Source organism: Suricata suricatta, chromosome 7 (genome assembly GCF_006229205.1).
Source record: "Suricata suricatta isolate VVHF042 chromosome 7, meerkat_22Aug2017_6uvM2_HiC, whole genome shotgun sequence".
NCBI lineage: Eukaryota > Metazoa > Chordata > Mammalia > Carnivora > Herpestidae > Suricata > Suricata suricatta.
Window position 1 is genome coordinate 3,699,020 of NC_043706.1, and position 19,521 is coordinate 3,718,540.

General features: G+C 45.3%; 2 protein-coding genes across 3 annotated transcripts in view; one reads left to right on the plus strand and one right to left on the minus strand.

Annotated features, from left to right (window-relative positions):
* Nucleotides 1-19,521, minus strand: part of LOC115296182 (histone H2A type 1-C-like) — a 185,542-nt gene that overhangs the window by 49,607 nt on the left and 116,414 nt on the right. The window lies entirely within an intron of this gene.
* SLC17A2 (solute carrier family 17 member 2) lies at nucleotides 3,248-16,383 on the plus strand. 2 transcript variants are annotated; one of them, XM_029944638.1, is made up of 11 exons: nucleotides 3,248-3,275; nucleotides 5,167-5,381; nucleotides 7,759-7,992; nucleotides 8,077-8,164; nucleotides 10,069-10,155; nucleotides 11,542-11,660; nucleotides 11,772-11,933; nucleotides 12,395-12,527; nucleotides 12,617-12,764; nucleotides 14,057-14,147; nucleotides 15,696-16,383. In XM_029944638.1, exons 1-11 carry the CDS (start codon nucleotides 3,248-3,250, stop codon nucleotides 15,828-15,830), a joined length of 1,440 nt encoding a protein of 479 aa, XP_029800498.1. In that variant the 3' UTR covers nucleotides 15,831-16,383. The 2 variants fall into 2 exon arrangements, with proteins under 2 accessions (XP_029800498.1, XP_029800499.1); XM_029944639.1 differs by lacking the exon at nucleotides 12,617-12,764.

The window sequence follows — 19,521 nt, forward strand, 5'->3', positions numbered from 1 at the left end:
AGACAAATAGGAAAAAATGGTTCTTTTGCTTCTGCATAAACCATATTGCCTATATTATTAATTTTATATCAAATACAACCCTATTGTATCATGAAATTATTTTTAGAAGATACTCTTCGTTTAATGTGTATTCAATTTTTCTATATTTACTTATAATTTTGGCTCTCTGATGCATGAGGTTTTGGAAGTATCACTATTGAATGGAAAAGTCCTCAACAATGTGTACAGTCAAAGACTTGAACCACTGTTTCTGAGTGCATATCAGTCATGACAAGGTGCAGACCGCATCGTTTCATGGACTTCTGTAATTACTTTACAAAACTTGTTTCCATTACTACGTCCCCAAGGGACCGTAGGTTACGGTGTTGGGATGTAGGTTATGGTGTTGAAATGTCTGTGTAATTTCTCGGTTTGTATCATGCAAAAGAAACAGGAAATTAACAACTGAAATCAGCTATTGAGACAAAATTCAAAACATCATGTGAGAGGCACCGGGCGGCTCAGTTGGTTAAGCGTCTGACTTTGGCTCAGGTCATGATCTCATGGTTCGTGGGTTCAAGCCCTGTGTCCAGCTCTGTGCTAACAGCACAGAGCCTGGAACCTGCTTCGAATTCTGTGTCTCCCTCTCCTTCTGCCCCTTCCCTGCTCATCCTCTCTCTCTCACTCACTCTCTCTCTCTCTCTCTCTCTCTCTCTCAAAAATAAACATAAAAAATTAAAAACCAGCATGTGAAGTCGCATAAACTAAGGGAAAGGAAGGTTTGTGATATGATTCCACTCACACACAAAAAAAAGCAAGAAAAAAGTCATTTTTATTCTTCTAAATACTCAAAGCTCAGATAGAAAGTATTTTCACTATCAATTTCCTTCTTGAAGAAATGACTAAAACAAGGTACAGCCACATAAATCCCCCTGAGGAATACCCCTAAAAGAGGCTACCCGACTGCATTCTAAGCTGTGCTTAAAGTGTGAGCAGAATGGGGAAGTGGTGCTCACAGACAGAAGCAGCCACCTCCAGGGTCAGGAGCCCCGGTGCCCCCGGTGACCGATGGGCTTGTGTCCGCTTCTTAGACTCCCCGCACATCGGCTTTCAGCCGCACGGTGCACGGCTGGGCAGAGGACTTCAGAGTGTCCCTCAGCTCTGGGGTTCAGGGTTGGTGGGACTTATTGGAGAGCTTGGCCGGAAAGCTGTAGGTGGGCTATGATGACTTATAGTGGCTCATACAGCGAAAAAGTTGCCCTGCAGGTAAGTCCTGGGCTCTTACCTAACAAGGGAAATCAGACAAAAGATGGTTCAAATTCTGGGTCAACAATGTGTCCTTTCCATTTTGCTTCAGCTAGAATCAGAGTGACAAGCACTGACCAGGCCCCTGACATCAGCCAGTTATCCGCAAGATTCGGAAGCCCTCCACCCAGGGCGCAGGCCACCATGTTTCCTGGCGCTGAGCTTCTCTTGTTTAGCAACTGGGCGTCTGTCTAGGTCCAGGTAAACAAAAAGAAAATTTCAAAACTTGGGTGGGGAGATCTTATTCTTAGAATTCTGGAGACACTTGGCGAGCACAAGACTATCCTGTCTCTGTTAATGAAGCCTAATCATCGATCTTTCAAACTGGCTGCTTCTGGGTATAAAATGAATATCCAGAATTCATTAAAACAAAACAGAACACTTAGTAGGTACAGAAAATCCTTAAGAATAGTGTGACCACCGTGTTCTATTAACAGACTTAGCCTCTCTGGCGCTCGTGTGAATCTGCCTTTCTTTCTGTGGGTGTGCGTGGTTCAACACGGGCACGGTGGATGCTTTGTGCCCAAGAGGACACGCATCTCCCTAATGCTATTCAACGTCTTGGGAACATTATTTTAATAAAGTCCATCATAAGAATCTATTAAACTGACTCACTAAGCCCTTTCTTGTTAGGTTAATTCTCTCCAATATTATGCTGTAATAACTAGTACTGCAAAGAATTTTTTTTGACAAAATTCTTCATCTTCTCATCCCGTATGAGCCTCGATCCTAAAGTCATAGGTTATGAATATCCCTACGGGCGCAGATAAGTCTTGTTAAATAGATGTGCAGAAAGAATGCAATGTGTTGAGTGATGAAATATAGGCATGATATGGTCTTTGTGAAGTTTAGGAATGGCTGTGATATTGACAGTGTTCTCAGGACAAGAATTGTTCTAGAGGAAATCTATGTATGTATCCACCAAGGGTGTTTGATTGCTATACAAATATGAAATTTGGGGATCATGAATTCTCTTTTCCTGTCAAAATAACTGGATATGTTTGGAATTGTATTGAAAGCCTCACTCAGTGTGATTTCACAGATGGTCTGAAGAACCTTGCGGTCCAATAAAGCGTCCACATTGTGTGTAGTAAAGGCAACAGTAAACATTTTAGAACCTCAAATGTCAACACATGAAGTTTCATGTGATGTGCCCCTTCCTATTCAGAGAAGACACAATACAGCCTTGTTGTGGTTGTACAGAAGGGACAGAAACATGATCATAAGGAGAGAAAGAGCTCTTCTGGAACTTTCTCCTCAGCTCCTGAGGTTTATTTAACCTTCTTGTCCACTGACCCACCTTAAGCCACAACATGCCTTGCCTTTGGTTCTCTATGGTTTGCAATTTTCTCATTGAATTTTTGTTGCACAATCCAGAAAGAGACGTATTCTTTTCTTTTTAATGTTTTATTTATTTTTGAGAGAGAGAGAGAGAGAGAGAGAGAGAATGAACAGGGGAAGGTCAGAGAGAGAGGGACACACAGAATCTGAATACAGGCTCCAGGCTCTGAGCTAGCTGTCAGCACAGAGCCCGATGCAGGGCTTGAACCCATGAACCATGAGATCATGACCTGAGCTGAAGCCAGACACTTAACCGACTGAGCCACCCAGGCACCCTAAGAGGCATATTCTTATTGAACAGACAAGGAATGGACACTTGGAGAATTTAAATGACTAAGTTCTAAGTCACATAGCTGGTGCTTACAGCCAGACTTTCTTGTAAAAACCGAGTCTTCCATTAGTATAACAATCAAGAGGTAGGTGGCAAATTGTCAGTCACATAACAGTGTTGGATCCAGACTCTTACTGATGCTGAGAGAGGACCATGTTAACGTAAGAAAGTTATTTGTGTGTCGTGTTTCGGATTGTTCACTTCGTAGATCAAAACCAGTCTTGGGGAAAGAGATTGGGGAAAGAGGGAAAGTCCACCAGGCAGCCTACCACCACTTCCCAGAGGAGCCAAATGGACAAGAAGCCTTCGCCCAGGAAAGGTAAATCCTCCCCGTCAAGACTACTTAATGGAAGGGTGGAAGTTTGTCTCCAGGGCTCATTTTCCTCTTTCTCCCCCCCTTTTTTGGGTCATGTCGCCCATGACAAAGACTCTCAGGACAACACTGGACCAGCTCTGGCCCCTCATCCTGTTACCATTGCTTTTTTGGGGAAGGACCCCACTGACTTACCTTTCAGAAATCAGTTCAAATGACCAACAAACCCTGGGACACAAGGAATGGAATGAGTCTTGAAAAAGTCATTTTAAACAATTTGTGCATGAATTCCTGACATAATGTGATTGCCAAGTGCCACTTGGTTTTCTGAGCTTGGAGTCCCCTGTGGCATGGAAAGGCGTCTTTCACAGATGAATAATCCTATCACCAAGCCGATTTGGCCATTACAAGTGATTTCTTTCCTTCTGTTTTAATCTGTTTGTTCACAGGCCCTCTTTCTGGTTCTCTTTAGTTCCATTTCTCCAAATCTACAGAAAAAATTGAATCCATCATTTGCTTGGAATCTCTAGCAATACTGGTCCATTGTTCCACTTTGTGGGGACTTTTTAAAGAATGTGTTGCTCTTGTAACACATTGAATACTCGTCCATTACCGTATTGCCTCCAAACTCAGTCAAAGGGTCTCTCTGTGTTAGTTTTTTATTTTTAATGTTTATTTATTTTTGAGAGAAAGAGAGAGAGAGAGAACAAGCAGCGGAGCAGCAGAGAGAGAGGAAGACAGAGAATCCAAAGCAGGCTCCGGGCTTTGAGCTGTCTGCACAGAGCCCGACTTGGGGCTCGAATGCACAAACGGTGTGAGATCATGACCTGAGTTGAATTCGGACACTTGACCGACTGAGCCACCCAGGACCCCTGCTGTGTTAGTTCTTAAAAGCTGAACATATGTGAAGGCAGGGTCTAGTGACACACGGCCAAAGTGTATCCAAGTGAGCAGCACACTCAGGACTGGCGGTCTTGTTCCCACACACTCTCAGATATTTATTTTATTTTTTATTTTTATTTATTTATTTTTTTAATGTTTTATTTATTTTTGATACAGAGAGAGACAGAGCATGAGAGGGGGAGGGGCAGAGAGAGAAGGAGACACAGAACCGGAAGCAGGCTCCAGGCTCTGAGCGAGCTGTCAGCACAGAGCCCGGATGCGGGGCTCGAACCCACGAACGTGAGATCTGACCTGAGCCGAAGCCAGAGGCTTAGCCGACTGAGCCACCCAGGCACCCCTCTTATTTTTTGTTTTCTTTTTAATTTATAGTTTATTGTCAAGTTGGTTTCCATATAACACCCCGTGCTGTTCCCCACAAGTGCCCCCCTCCGTGACCACCACCTCCCTTCCCCCTCCCCCTCCCCCTTCAGCCCTCAGTATTCAAGAGTCTCCCATGATTTGCGTCCCTCCCTCTTTCAGATATTTAAAAGAGAATCTGGAAGTTCTGTCAGCTTCTTTGAAAAGCAGCTTGGCGGTTGTATAAACTTCCAAGCTTTATGGTGAATGAATATGCAAAACGGACCAGACCAGTGACTTGCAGCTGGGGGACGGGTTTGTCACCAGCTCTGCCATCACCTCCCCCATTCACTTTACTTAGGGGACAGTACGACATAAGCACCTTCACTTAGGCTTTCCTGTAGTTACTGTCTGCTTCCCACACCTCTGGATAAAGGTCATCTTTGCTTTGCTTGACGGTAAGATACCAGATTTATTGTCTTGAAGTCAATTTAAGAATGTGACCAAGGAGCATGGGAGTCACAGTTATTTTGGTGAAAGAAGGCAGGGGGGCCAAGCAAGGTCCCTGATGCTTTTCCAGGTGTAACCGTGGGAGACAAGGAAAGATGGGGGCCTCTCGGTCAGGATGCGCATTGCGTCCCTCCGTATTGTCTTCTAGCTCCAGATTTCTGTTCGTTACGCTACGGACTGGCTCTCATCATGCACTTCTCAAACTTCACCATGATAACCCAGCGCGTGAGTCTGAGCATCGCGATCATTGCCATGGTGAACAGCACTCAGCCCCGTGGTGGTCTACCCAACGCCTCCACGGAAGGGCCTCTTGCAGGTACCCTCGCCAACCCCAGCAGACCCATCAGGGAATTTAACACAGGGGTAAGTATAATGGAGAATGAGGCTCTTTGTTGAACGGGAGAGCCCAGTTTGAAAGGAAGGATCTTGCTTCCGTGAAGTCGAGAGTCATGAATCGTCAAGGACAAATTGGAAAAAGACTGGAATTTTGTTTTTGAGATATTGTCTACCTCTGTCATAACAATAGTCCTTCACTGAGATTGTCAGAATTACGGGGGGTGAACTATAAAAGAACATTGTGAAAATTTCTAAAAAGGAAGAGAACACGAGGCATCTTCAAGGAAAACCTTGGCATGTAGTGCACCCTTCTGGCAGATTCGTGTAGATCTCGGCACAGTCCTGGTCAGGGGCCATGCTGCAACTCTGGAAGTTCTATCCAGCAAATAGCAGTGCGGGCCCTTTGTGGCCCTGGCTCCGGAAATGAAGTTTGGCCTGTGGGAAATCAGGTGATACTCTTCTCCACCGGCCTTCAGTTGAATAAGCCAATTTTGCCATATAATTAATAGTTCAGCATTACTTCCTGCTTATAGGTCTTTGACTCCTCCTTGAACCAGTTTTAACAGCTTACCAATCCTTTATTCACCAATGAGTTCAATAAAATCTTTATCACAAGATTATATGAGAATCAGGATTATACCCTATTTAAAAAATGTTTCCTTTAAACTATCAATTACTGTAGTTTTTTAAAATGTTTATTTAGTTTTGACAGGGAGAGAGACAGAGTGCAAGCAGGAAAAGGGTGGAGAGAGAGAGAGTCACAGAATTGTAAGCAGGCTCCAGACTCCAGCTGACAACACAGGGCCTGATGCAGGGCTCGAACCCATGAATTGTGAGATCATGAACTGAGCCGAAGTCAGACACTTAACCGGCTGTACTATCCATGTGCCTCTTACTGTAGATTTCTAATGTTACCTTTGTGTTTCATAATTTTATTACATTGGACTCAGCTTATTTATAATCACCTCTCTACCTCCAGTCTTTTTCCATCACTCATTCTGCACATTCACATTCTTGTGTTCAAGAATATAGGACAGCTTCAGGGTGCCCGGGTGGCTCAGCTAATTAGACCTCTGACTCTTGATTTCTGCCCAGGTCATGATCTCGTGGTGGTCAGACTGAGGCCTGCATTGAGTCCCAGGTCGGGTAGGAAGCCTGCCTAAGATTACCTCTCTCCTTTCCCTGTCCCCTGCTCACACTCTCTCTCTCCCTCTCTCTGGACGTGCCACACTCCTCCAAAGTCTGGTCCCACTTCTCAGCACTCTCATATCTGCGGTCAGTGGCCCAGGGAAGGTCCAGGCTCTGAGCACTCAGAGTCCTGTAGTTTCTCCGCATTTGGCATCACTCCAAATGCCACAAGTTTCCTTTGCTCTTCAATAACAATGAATTTTCCTGTTTCCCTTTGTGCAAATCATAAGTGTCCTTCAAAGGGTGGTCCAGGCATTGCTTCCTTCCTGGAACCTTTGCACGTTGTTTTCCCCTCTTCTCAAAGCCTTTATTTTATTTATGTCTATCCTTCAACTTGCATTCTGCCATGAATCATGTATCTTGCGTTATTTATAGTTATTATAAGGGGATAAAAATATTTTATATTTTATACTTTTTTTGCTCTTTACTTCCACTTATAGCACGCTGGCGCATATCTAGCAGGCTGCCAAAAATTATTTATTGGCTTGCATCATAAGAAGAATGTGATACTATTAAAGTGCAGCATGTGCTTTGGGAAGTCATCTCCGCCAGGGAAGAGCAGAGCTCCTAAACTTGATTTTAAGGACAGATTTTGATGAGAATTCAGTGAAGTTGTGCTTTTCTAATATTTTTGAAATGAAAGTCAACGTGTCACCAAACTTTTCCCAGAAGCACGTTAGTTAAAGGCAATTCTTTCTCAGATGAAATCTCTCTCAATGGCTTTTTAAAATTTATGTCTTCCTATCATGTGATCATTTATCTCTTTCCTTCTTCATTTCCTTTGTTTTTACTCTCCCTCTAAAAGGAGAAAATTAGGGGTATAATTGTTTGTATGTATGGAAGAGATGGAGTATTTGTTAGGTAACAAATACAGATAAGTGAATTTTATACTAGGATCCCACCAATCCCAAGCAGCACTGGTTTTAAAGTAGATTTTTATGGGGTGCCTGGGTGGCTCAGTCAGTTAAGTGTCTGACTTCGGCTCAAGTCATGATCTCACAGGTCATGGGTTTGAGCCCCGCGTCAGACTCTGTGTGGACAGCTCAGCCTGGAGCCTGCCTTGGATTCTGTGTCTCCTTCTCTTTGTCTCTCCCCCATTCATGCTCTGTCTCTCTCTCTCAAAAATAAATAAACATTAAGGTTTTTTTAATAAAGAAAATCAAGTAGGTTTTCGTGAGAGAACTTGGTGACGAACTTTATTTTTTTCCACCTCCAGGCCTCTGTCTATGAATGGAGCCCAGAGACTCAGGGTATCATCCTGAGCTCCATCAGCTACGGGATCATAGTGACTCTGATCCCCAGTGGATACTTGGCAGGGGTACTTGGAGCAAAACAGATGCTTGGTGCCGGCTTGCTGGCCTCCTCCCTTCTCACCCTCTTCACACCGCTGGCTGCTGATTTCGGGGTGATTCTGGTTATTGTGATCCGGACGATCCAGGGCATGGCCCAGGTATCCACATACTTTCTCATTCTGAGTGGGATACGGGTGCCGGAGTTGTACTAAGACCGAAGGTCTTAATGATTTTCATTCCAGGGAATGGCGTGGACAGGTCAGTTTACAATCTGGGCAAAGTGGGCTCCCCCGCTCGAGCGAAGCAAACTGACCAGCATTGCGGGCTCAGGTAAGGGCGTACGTGTGCACTGTGGCTTCGGACTCTGCCTCACCCAGACACGTCTCTCCTCTGCATGGGATGTTCTGGGGGAGGAGGAGACAGTGCTAGCAAGAAATCTAACCGTTACAGAGCGTCTGGAAGGAGCGCTACATCCGTGCGGTAGAGCCGCTGGGGTTTAGAAGCCGCTGTGAGCTGTGAGCGGGGGTGGTCAGAAAAGCTTCACGGAAAAGCATTTGGAACTTGAATTTGCATAAATGTAAAAAAATCAAGTGTGTTTATATACTACTTGCCTGATGGTGTTTAAACAACATTTTAGCAAAGATACACGAGTGAGAAGATCGCACAGTGGTCAGGAGAGAAGTCAGCTCGGAAAGCAGAGTTGGACGAGCCCGTGTGGTTCTGAGCTCTTTGCTCTTCTGAGCTGATCTTCACCACAGCTCTCTGATAATCGAGTATTTTTAAGCTCTCACCTTACAAAAGAGGGAACTACATGTGGAGGTTACATGAACTGCCCAAATGCGAGTAGCCGGCAGGTGGCCAGAGCGGCGGGCTCCCCACAGCATCTGACCAGGTCACAGAGCTCACAGACCTCCGGTTCCCCTGACTGGCAGCACGGAGCGTGCCTACTTGCAGGACGGAAGTGACACTTCGCCAAGCCCCTCCCGCCCAGCTCCGGTGTATGGCTGCAGCCTATGGCCTATGGATGTTGACTCCAAAGCGAGCCTCCTGGGTTCTGGCTCCTTCCATTGCAGGTGTCCTGTCTCCTCTGTCTACAAATGCTCTCAGCCAGTCTCTCTCCCCCAGCTTTGTGTCCTGCAGATTTCTCTTCCCGTCAAAGCCAAGTTATCTCCCTAAAGCACAGATAAGGCAGTTTTGCTCATTTGCTTGGGCTTCAGTGTGTCCCCTTGACTGCAGATACGGACTTATCCTTACCGCCTGGAGACATACAGGCTGCCATGTGGTCCGAGCCTACCCTTCCACGCAGCATCCCTCTGTAAGCCAGGCTCGGGTCACACCACGTACAGTCTGCGCTTAGCTTCTCTCAGGCTCTACTCTCCTGGCCCGTGTCCCGGAAGGTCTTCTCCCACCTTCTCTTACCGAAAGTCTATCCTTTTCCCTGCTCAGCTCACGTAAATCATTTGTAAGTCTCATTGTCAGCTTTAATATTCTCCACGCTAATACGTCTGTTCCACACTATAGTGTATTATTGTAGTCATATTCCACATCCTGTTTCCCCCCAAAGTGCAGATTGGGACGTCTAGGGAGTCATAAAATGAATTTAGTGGGTCAGCACAATGTTTGAGAACAGAAATGAATAGAATAGACTAGACTAGATTAGAATAGAATAGGAAATGTTGGAGTGTATTGCACATGGTAAGGCTAAGTATTGATTCATGAACGTTTTGTGTGTGTATATAATGTCACTATGTAAAATGCGTTTCTTATTGTGGGTTTCTGGGAAATATATTCAAACTCTAAGGTCTACACTGTCTTGTACTTGTAATAGTGAGTTTCGCTCACATTTTTATCTCCAATGGAACCCAAAGCTCCTTGCAGACAAAGACTGTATCTTATTAATGTGTGTAAGACTTTCCTTTCTCGCCCTCAACATCATACTGTGGGTACACCCTTCCAGAATTAACTCTGACTATAAGGACATACAGGTGCGCTGTGATTGCAGAGAGTTTTTATGACAAAGTAAAGGATTTGTGTTGGTCTCATTGGTGTTCAGGAGCCACCAAAGTGTCAGGAGGCATACCATTAGTAGTGATCACGTGACTTTGCTGGGGGAGCTCGGAGAGCAGGAAGAGAGCCTGTCCTCACGCAGTAGTTCCGAGTCGGCCTCCTCGCTGCTGGGACAAAGTCCAGGAGAACGCTTGGTTTTTTCATAAGTGTTTTTTCTCCCTCTTCAGGGGCGGCGTTTGGGTCCTTCATCATCCTCTGTGTGGGGGGGCTCATCTCACAGGCCCTGGGCTGGCCGTTTATCTTCTACATCTTTGGTGAGTCACTGTCCCTCTATCCCGAGCCCTCTGTTTGCCAGTCGTTTGGTCTGATGCGCACATCATCTGTCTCCCATTCCCATGTGAGAGAAAACACCCCTTATGGAGCAGAAGGTGATGAAGATCGTTGAGGACCAGTACTTCCAGGCCCTTACTCCAGTCTAGGAGATGACACTCTGCATGGGGTTGGCTTCTGAGGAATGGGGAGCACGGCCTTACTGACCCACATCTGGAATCTTCTGTAGAATCCCCACCACCACATCCAAAATGCCAGGGCAAGTTGCTTTGTGGTTAACATGTCAATGTCACCGAAAGTTGGTGACACACACTCTAAATGTGTCTTTGCATGTTATTATAGTTATTATTACTGCAAAGATGCTTTAACCTGCTCTCTGCCAGGCAAATCTTGCAAAGTTCGATTTAAGCGCACCTTTCGCTTGGGAGACATTCAAGGCTCATCCTGTCAGATGCCATCTTTCTGCCTGTATCGTGCTTACGGCTAATTTCTTGTCTAGGCTATGCTGGCACATACTTATATATTTCCCCTCTCCTTCTCCACTAGACTGTGAAATCTGGGGGCAAGGAATCTATTCCATAAATTATTTTAATCACTATGGTACTATCGTGGTGCCTGGCTTATCGCTTTATAAATAAAAGAATGGATGTATCCAGTCATTAGAGAGGATGTAAAGAACATTTGTCCCCAAAGAGTTTTGCCATTGAACCTTCTTCAAATGACCAATCACAGCCATGAGACACATGCCTGTTCTCTTGTTCTGACCAAAAGATGTTATTCAATGTGGTTCTGGCTTGTATGGCTTCCTCATGAATGATGCTAATCACAGGTCATTTTGGTCCACACATGTTAATCAGGTACTGTCAAGGAATATTTCTTCTGGAAATCCCTAATGGATGCATTACTTGAATACAAATAACACCATCTTTTGCAAATGTACTGGAAATTTGGCCTTGCCATGCTGATTTTCTGGCAGGTCTTTCATGTATGTATGATTCCTGTCTTCTTCAATCCTGACTATTCAGATCTTCCAAAGTAAGACGATAATGCGTGTAATAAGAAATAGCTGCCAATGCCGCCTAACACTATAATCAGTGGGGTCCTAAGAGTAATTAAGCTGTGGGGCAATGGTGCGTTCATGCTCGTGTTCTCTCCAGATGGCACTCTGGGTTTGAGTGGTGGAGTCTGCAGAGCTTTAGTTAAAAGGGGGACTTTAAAAGAATTGAAATAAGGAAAGTTTAGGTCCTCGTGGCGGAATAACTATGAATTGATTAAGTGTATTTTGAAGGAGAGATGCTCCATTTCAGAGGAAACTCCCTTCCCCCAGTGGACAAACCTACCTGAAAATTAACTGGGTCCCGGGTTCCCAGGTGGCATTGGCTGTGTCTGCTGTCTCCTGTGGTTCACGGTGATTTATGATGACCCCACGCATCACCCATGCATCAGTGTCCATGAAAGGGAGCACATCGTGGCCTCACTGGCTCACCAGGTACCGTGCAGCCCTCCTACCTGTGGGCCGCAGGCCCCTCGGGCAGGAGGTGGGGCGCACAGTCCCCTCGGGCCTGTTCCAATCCCAAGCTGATGAGATGTCTCCTTTCAGTCCAGTTCTCCTAGACGATCTGTCCCCGTAAAGGCCATGGCCAGATGCTTACCACTTTGGGCCATTTTCACGGGGTTTTTCAGCCACTTCTGGTTATGCACCATCATCATAACATACCTCCCGACGTACATCAGCTCCGTGCTCCACGTTAACATCAGAGACGTGAGTGTGCTTCTGGCCCTTCTGGGAAAATGACGAGTTTTGGCAGTAAGGAGAAATGACTCTATGCTGCCCACTGCATCTTGCCCTTGCACATAACCCCTCATACAACCTTCACAATGACCTTGAGAGAGGCACTGTAATGATTGCCATTGTGCAGATGCGGGGACCCAGAGAGGTAAGATGATGTGCTTGGTTTACACAACTACTGAGTGGTAGATCTGTGCAACACTGCCACACCAGCTGATTCCTCAGTTTCCCTTAGAGATTAATGGTACTTTTCTCCAGACACCCGTGCCATGTGGTATGAGTGGCCCTCGTCCTAATACAGTGCTCTTCCCCTGTGGAAAAGGATGCTAATTCCCCATAAACAACTCGGAATGTCTGAAGGGTGGGCTGCCTGACTGACAGTCACTGGTGTGCTATGCACACCCGCACTCACTGGGCACGTTTCCCTCCCTCAGAGCGGGGTTCTGTCATCCCTGCCCTTCATTGCTGCTTCAAGCTGTACGATTCTAGGAGGCCAGTTGGCAGACTTCCTTCTGTCCAGGAAGCTTCTCAGATTAATCACTGTCCGAAAACTCTTTTCATCCCTAGGTAAGGACAGGGGCATGGGCGCAGTTAATGAATCCTTTTTCCCACATGTGGTCTGCAAAGGTTCCTGACCCTGTGACTTCATTGCCCAGGGCTCCTCCTTCCGTCCCTGTGTGCTGTGGCCCTGCCCTTCGTGGCTTCCAGTTACGTGACAACCATTATTTTGCTGATACTCATTCCTGGGACCAGCAACCTGTGTGACTCGGGGTTCATCATCAACACCTTAGATGTCGCCCCCAGGTAAAAACCTACACCTGTTTGTTCCCCTCGAGCACAGCCTTCCAGAGGTGCTAGGTGTCAGTCTTCCTCTTGCAACTTCTTCACATTGTGATGTCACTTTATGACATGTGCAGGATGATAGTATGATAGATTATGACAAATAACTAGAAATGTCACTAAATGGCCATGACCTAAGGCATTTTAGAGCAACAGTTGCCATTCTTGGCCAGGAATCATTTAGATGAGAAGCTTCCCAAGCCTCCTGACTGGAGAACAGCCCTGCGTGCCCTGGGGAAGGGCACCATCATGTGTGTTTTGGAAAGGCTTCCAGAGTGTGTTGATAATATTAGCTCCCTCATCTGTATGCATTTGCCATGAGCCAAGCCCTACTTGATAGACATATAGCAACACATCTGATCTCACAACTGCATGAGGTATGCCTTGTTATTGTTCTCACTTTAAATCATAATTTGTGTTTTAGTTTATTTAGTTATTTTGAGAGAGAGACAGAGAGCATGATCAGGGGAGAGGTAGAGAGAGAGAGAGAGAGAGAGAGAGGGAGAGAGAGAGAATCCCAAGCAGGCTCTGTCCTGTCAGCGCAGACATGGGGCTCAGTCCCACCAACCATGACATCAAGACCTGAGCCAAAATCAAGAATCACGTGCTTAACTGAGTGAGCCACCCAGGTATACCAACCACCCTCACTTTAAACTGGAGAGGACTTAGGCACGAGAAGGGTAAGTGACATGCCTAAGGCCACACAAAGGCAGAGCCAGGATTTGGAATCGGGCAGTTTGTCCAGAGCCTTTTGTCCTGTGTGCTGCATGAACTGCCTGCCATGCTGAGCAGCCTTGGGATGGGGATCTGGGTGGATCCTGGTCCCCCAGGAGACCAAGATCCTCCCTGCTTGTTGACTTGGCAAAGAGATGATTTCAGGATTGGCAAACAGACATTGCCCTGAATGTCATTAGGTGAACAAACCACAGCATTAAGCAAAACAGCTTTCTATTATAACTGAACTGCATTAGAGTTGTTGAAAAGCCCTCGACAGTTTCCCATATAAAGTCATCTGTGGGGTGCCTGGTGGCTCAGTTGGTGGAGTGTCCAACTCTTGATTTCGACTTAGGTCATGATCCTAGGGTCATAGGATCGAGCCCTGTGTCGAGTTCTGTGTGGAGCCTGCTTGGGATTCTCCCTCTCCCTCTGCCCCTCTCCCCTCCTCTCTCTCTCCCTCTAAAATACATAAATTAATTAGCTAAATTAACTTAAATAAAAAACAAAAATGAAACCATCTGTGAATGGCCACCCCACAGGTATGCAAGTTTCCTCATGGGAATCTCAAGGGGCTTCGGGCTCATCGCGGGGATCATCTCTTCCACCGCCACCGGATTCCTCATCAGTCAGGTTGGCCAGTTTATTGATGTCTTCGAGTGGCAGGTATTGCTTCAGGTGCTGGGGCCTCGCGGCAGGGCCCCGCTCTCTGTTACTACATGGTCCAATGGAGACAACAGGCACGGTGTCAACACGATCACTCTGTTCACAGGGGATGCTGAGGGACAGTCTGCTAGGTCAGGTTTCCCAGGGAAAGAGCAGTATAGGCTGAACCTCCGTGAATGGATGGATGCTCCACTGATGAGAATGAGCAGTTAGGGTAGAGGACAGAGCACAGGTGACCTCCCGGGACCGAAGCAAGGAACAATTCTTGGTTATGGCCAGTGAATGGCACATTCAAGGGATGATAAGGGACCAAGATAGAGGAGACAGAAGGCAAAGATTATGAAGCCTGTTCAGATTAATTCTACTTAGAAAGAATTACAAGATGGAAACACAAGGTGTCTCAAGGTCAGTTTAAAAAGACAGGTGAAGTCATGGTGAAAAGGTCCTGACTGGGAGCATGGGCTGCTAGGTTCGCTCAGCAAGAAGTGAGGGCTAGGAGGCCCCCAGAGAAAAGCAGAGCCAGTGGGGGTGAAGGATGACAAGAGTCAACTTACAAAAAGTTTTCTATCTTTCTTCCTTCCTTCTTCCTTCCTTCCTTCCTTTCGAGAAAGAGAGTGCACAGCCAGGGAGGGGGCAGAGGGAGACAGAGAGAATCTTAAGCAGCTTCCATGTTTGGTGTGGACCACAACACAGGGCTTGATCCCACAATGCTGGGATTGTTAACTGAGCTGAAATCAGGAGTCAGATGCTCCATCGACTGAGCCCCCTAGGTGCCTCTCCCTTGTTTCATTTTTAACACATCTCCATGTGATCTGGTTTCCAGGTTAATTTTTGGCCAAATTGCTAGGAGTCCACTTTGACTATCAGGCCAGAAACGAACTATGAACCAGGGGGAAGGGCCATCCCAGCCAAGCACGAATCACGCTGTGTAGAGATGTCCACCTAAGGGGCCACTGGCACTGAGGTCAACAACTAAGACCAAAACTCAACAGAAAGAACACAAGGATGAGATCTTAAACATGTCACTTTAAGGGTACCAGGCTGGTTCAGTTGGTTGAGCGTCAGACTTTGACTCAGATCATGGTCTCATGGTTCGTGGATTTGAGCCCCACATTGGGCTGTCTGCTGTCAGCTTTGATCCTCTGTCCCCCTCCTTCTCTGTGCCTCCCCACCTTGCTCTCTCTTTCTCTCTCAAAAAGAAACATTTTTAAAAGGTCACTTTAGGCATACTCTTCAATAAGGAATGTGATATTTTCATGAATGTTGAGATCCAAATTTCTAGAAAGACATTAGTGTAGGTTAAATTATTTTGATTTGAAGAAAAATCCATCTTGACCCAGAACCTGTTCATTCTGGTGTCATTCTGACCCCAACAATTTCACAAAACCTTCTTGGCTATTGCATACTTCTCCCTAGATACTTTGAGATTGATGTTGCATTACACAAAATGTGAGATTTCTAGAGTTGGTGGAGAAGGAAACCTGAGGCTCATAATTCCGTGTTTTCTGCCTCCAGGATTTTGTGTCTGGATGGAGGAATGTCTTTTTCCTATCTGCTGCCGTCAATATGTTTGGCATGTTTTTTTACATCACATTTGGACAAGCAGAAATCCAGGACTGGGCCAAAGAGAAGACCATCACCCGCCTCTGAGGATACTGAGTTGCACACTTAACAGTGCTGACAATTAACTTTGTGTTTGACCGTTTAATGTTTTACATACCGTCCTTCTTCCTTCATATTCTTGGCCATAGCTTCAGCGGTTCTCACTCTGACTGCCTGTTGGGTGTTCCTAGGAAGTTTCTGGAACACATGGATGATGGATCCACCCGCAGACACACTGAATGAACTGGTCTGTGGGAGCGCCCGGTGCCCCTGGTTCTTGGACTCACTGCGGGGTTTCTTACACGCAGCCAGGGTTGGCAACTGCTGGACACACTGGAAACGTCAACCTCTATTGCCTTTGAAGTCTCCTCTCTGGGAGGTGCTGGATGAATAAAAATCTATATGAAAATAATCACTGATAAGTACCTTCCTTGGGGCGATTATGGACACAGAGAAGACCTGCTAGGAGCGATGGTCAAGTGTTATAGAGCTCAGCATGGAACAGAAATTTAAGGCTGTAATCCACAGAATTAACTTTTTTATTGTTTGTGCACATTGTGTGAAATATGGATGTTTATTTATGCGGTTAAATTCTATTAAAATTCACATGCTAAAATTGACTAGACCATTTTCAAGTTATTTAGGTTAGGATTATTTCCATCAGGCAAGACAGATATCCATTTAGCCTAGCTAGATACCAGGGGATGAATGACCAGGAAATGACCAGGTACAGATTAAATGAATGAGGTGAAGTAGAAATCAAGGCAGAATTGAGAAGTTCAAGTGGAGACAAGATGGAAACTTCCAGAAGGTACAAGAAGCTAGTTTGGACCATGTAATGAGAATTGAAGAGAGACAACGGAGGTGCTTTCAAATGAAATGACTTAAAAGGAGAAGACTACTGAAGCTATAACGGATGGAAGAGAGCATAGAATGATCTCACATACCACAGAAGTTCCTTCTTGGGGGTCGAAAAAGATCATTTGAACTTCTTCCTATTTTCCCAGGACACTCAAATAGTCATTACTGCCTCCCTCAAAAATTGATTCCGGCTCCTACCACGTAAGACATGTCCTGTAGGCTGTGGTAGCTGGGCTCTCACACAGTGAGCTGGCTTCAGTTTTGCTGCAACTTCTCTAGAGAAATTCCCACCATCTTTCAAAGCCCCGTAGAAGCTCAGGGACCCAACCTTGGGCCACCTTAATGGTTGAAGAACATCTCCTAATGCAGAACAACATGTATTTCTGAGCAGGTGTTTTAGCATGATGCTAAGATGAGAACACTCTGGATCTGTCCTCTGGGTATTTGCAATGTAGAGAGGAAGGGGAGTTTGTTGAAAACAAAAAGAAGAGAAAAAGAAAGAGTCATATGATGGATGGGCAAATTAAATACAGGGGGGAAAAAGAATGAAAAAATGGTAGACAACCCAATAGAAAAAATGGGTCAATGTCTTGAACAAAGACTTTATCAAAGAGAAATTCTAAGTGACTAAAGATATAAAAGGTGGTCAACTTCATTAGACAGTAGAGAAAGAAAATTGAAACCATAGCGAGATAGTACCACGCACTTTAACGGAATGGAGAAAGTAAGAGAAGACAGAGGCAGAGGTCAGCAAGGGCCTGAAACTCTCACACGCTGTGCCTGCATGTCAGTTAGATCTTTGGGAAGCTGTCGGGCAACGTGTCTTACAGCCAGATGTAGACATTCCCGGGAGAGGCATTTCACTTAGAAATGTACCTACATGTTCAGAACAAGATGTCCAACGATGTTCAGAGAAGCCCAATGGGACACAACTTGATTGTCTGCCAAGAGAGGAATGAGTCAATAAATTAGGGTCTCTTGACACAGCAGGAGAAGAAAGGACCACAAAACACCGTGGATGGGCCTCACGGACACAAGATTAAGTGGAAGAAGATGAAAAATACCTTCTTTAATTTTTTTTTCATTTTTATTTATTTGAGAGAGAGTGTGTGTGTGAACAAGGACAAGGGCAGGGGGGGAGAAGGAGAGAGAGAGTGAGTATGCCAAGCAGGCTCCACGCTCAGCACAGAGCTTGACACAGGGCTCGATCCCAAGACTCTGTGACCGTGACCTGAGCCAAAATCAAGAGTCAGACTCTCAACCGTCTGAGCCCCCCAGGCGCCTCCAAAGGATAACCCCTTTTAAATGCTTAAATAAAGTTTTTAAAAACAGACAAAACCAGTTTATTCTATTAAAAATCAAGTTAGAGACTCCCGTTGGGCAGGGGTAGAAGTAGTGAGTGGATGGGGGAAGTGAAGGAGAGTCCTGGGTCCTGGCATCTCGTATTACTTGGGTGAGAGTCAATGTGGATTTCGCTTTGTGGGAAGGCTACATTCAGCTTGGTGACAAGTAAAACATTTACCTAAAACTGATTCAACGTTTCATCCATCTCAAAGCCTCTCTTCTATCTTCGGCTTAGGTGTGATAAATGGGTCAGGCGGGCAGGAGCCTTGGTTCCGGTCCTCCCTCTCCACCTCCTCCACGGACCCTCCGGCATCAGACCAGAAGCCACCGCAGCCTGACAACCTGTTGTCAGCTTTTGGGTCAAAGTCTTAAGTTCCCAAATATCAACTTGAATGAGCTCAGGCTTCCCTAGAAACCCAGTCCCTGGAGGAGGTGTATGACTGGTTCCTGACAGGTAACAGCTATGCCCCACAGACTCTTATGCTACTGCTCCCCATTTGATGGTTGGAGGAAGGGTTACCATTTACGTTTCCTCTTTTATATATATATATATATTTTTTTTCCCCCTTATTTATTTTTGAGAGACAGAGAGAGACAGAGCGTGAACAGGGGAGAGGCAGAGAGAGAAAGAGACACAGAATCCGAAGCAGGCTCCAGGCTCTGAGCTAGCGGTCAGCACAGAGCCCAATGTGAGGCTTGAACCCAGGAACCGTGAGATCATGACCTGAGCTGACATTCAACCGACTGAGCCACCCAGGTGCCCCCATTTACATTTCCAAGAGGCTTCAGGAAAGAGGAAGTTGTGAGCTGATAGGAAGCATCTCTGGCCATCCCTCCTTCCCTAAAGAGCTTTTTCGGATTTTAACAGTCGTGAATTAATTCACTTTTCTCAAATAGCTTATTAACATTTATCTAACAATATGATCTGCTTTTTCTGGTTTGGCTGTTAAATATCATGAATGATGTGAATAGATTTCTTAAGTTGAGCAAACTGTGCCTTGAGTATTCTTATGCTCTGCCACCAGATGTGATTCACTAATAGTTTATTTCAGACTTTGGCTGTTCTGTTTATATAAGATATTGGCTCTGAATCATACATGTCACATCCAGTTATGCGGCTTATGCTGATTCCAAAAACTGAGTGAGAAACTTCTTTTATTGCCCTGTGATCTGAAAAAATTAGAATGGAAATTTTTATTATTGCTTGAAGGCTTGAAAACATTGCTTGTAAACTAAGCAGGCTGAAAGCCATTTTGAGGAGACTCTTGATAACTTTGTCAGTTTCCTTCATGGTTATGTGCTTGTTAAGGAGTTCTAGATTTCTCCTACCGATTTTGACAACTTATGTCATTTTGGAGGATCACTCATCTTATACATAATTTAAAATATATTTGTAGGATATTTAAGTGTTTTATCAAATTATCTTTTTAATAATTCATTTATTCTGTATCTGAAGTGTGAGCTGCTTTGGGACCCTGAAATGGGGCATTGTGGGCTTCCTTTCTGCTTCTTCAGACCACTCAGTGATTTATTG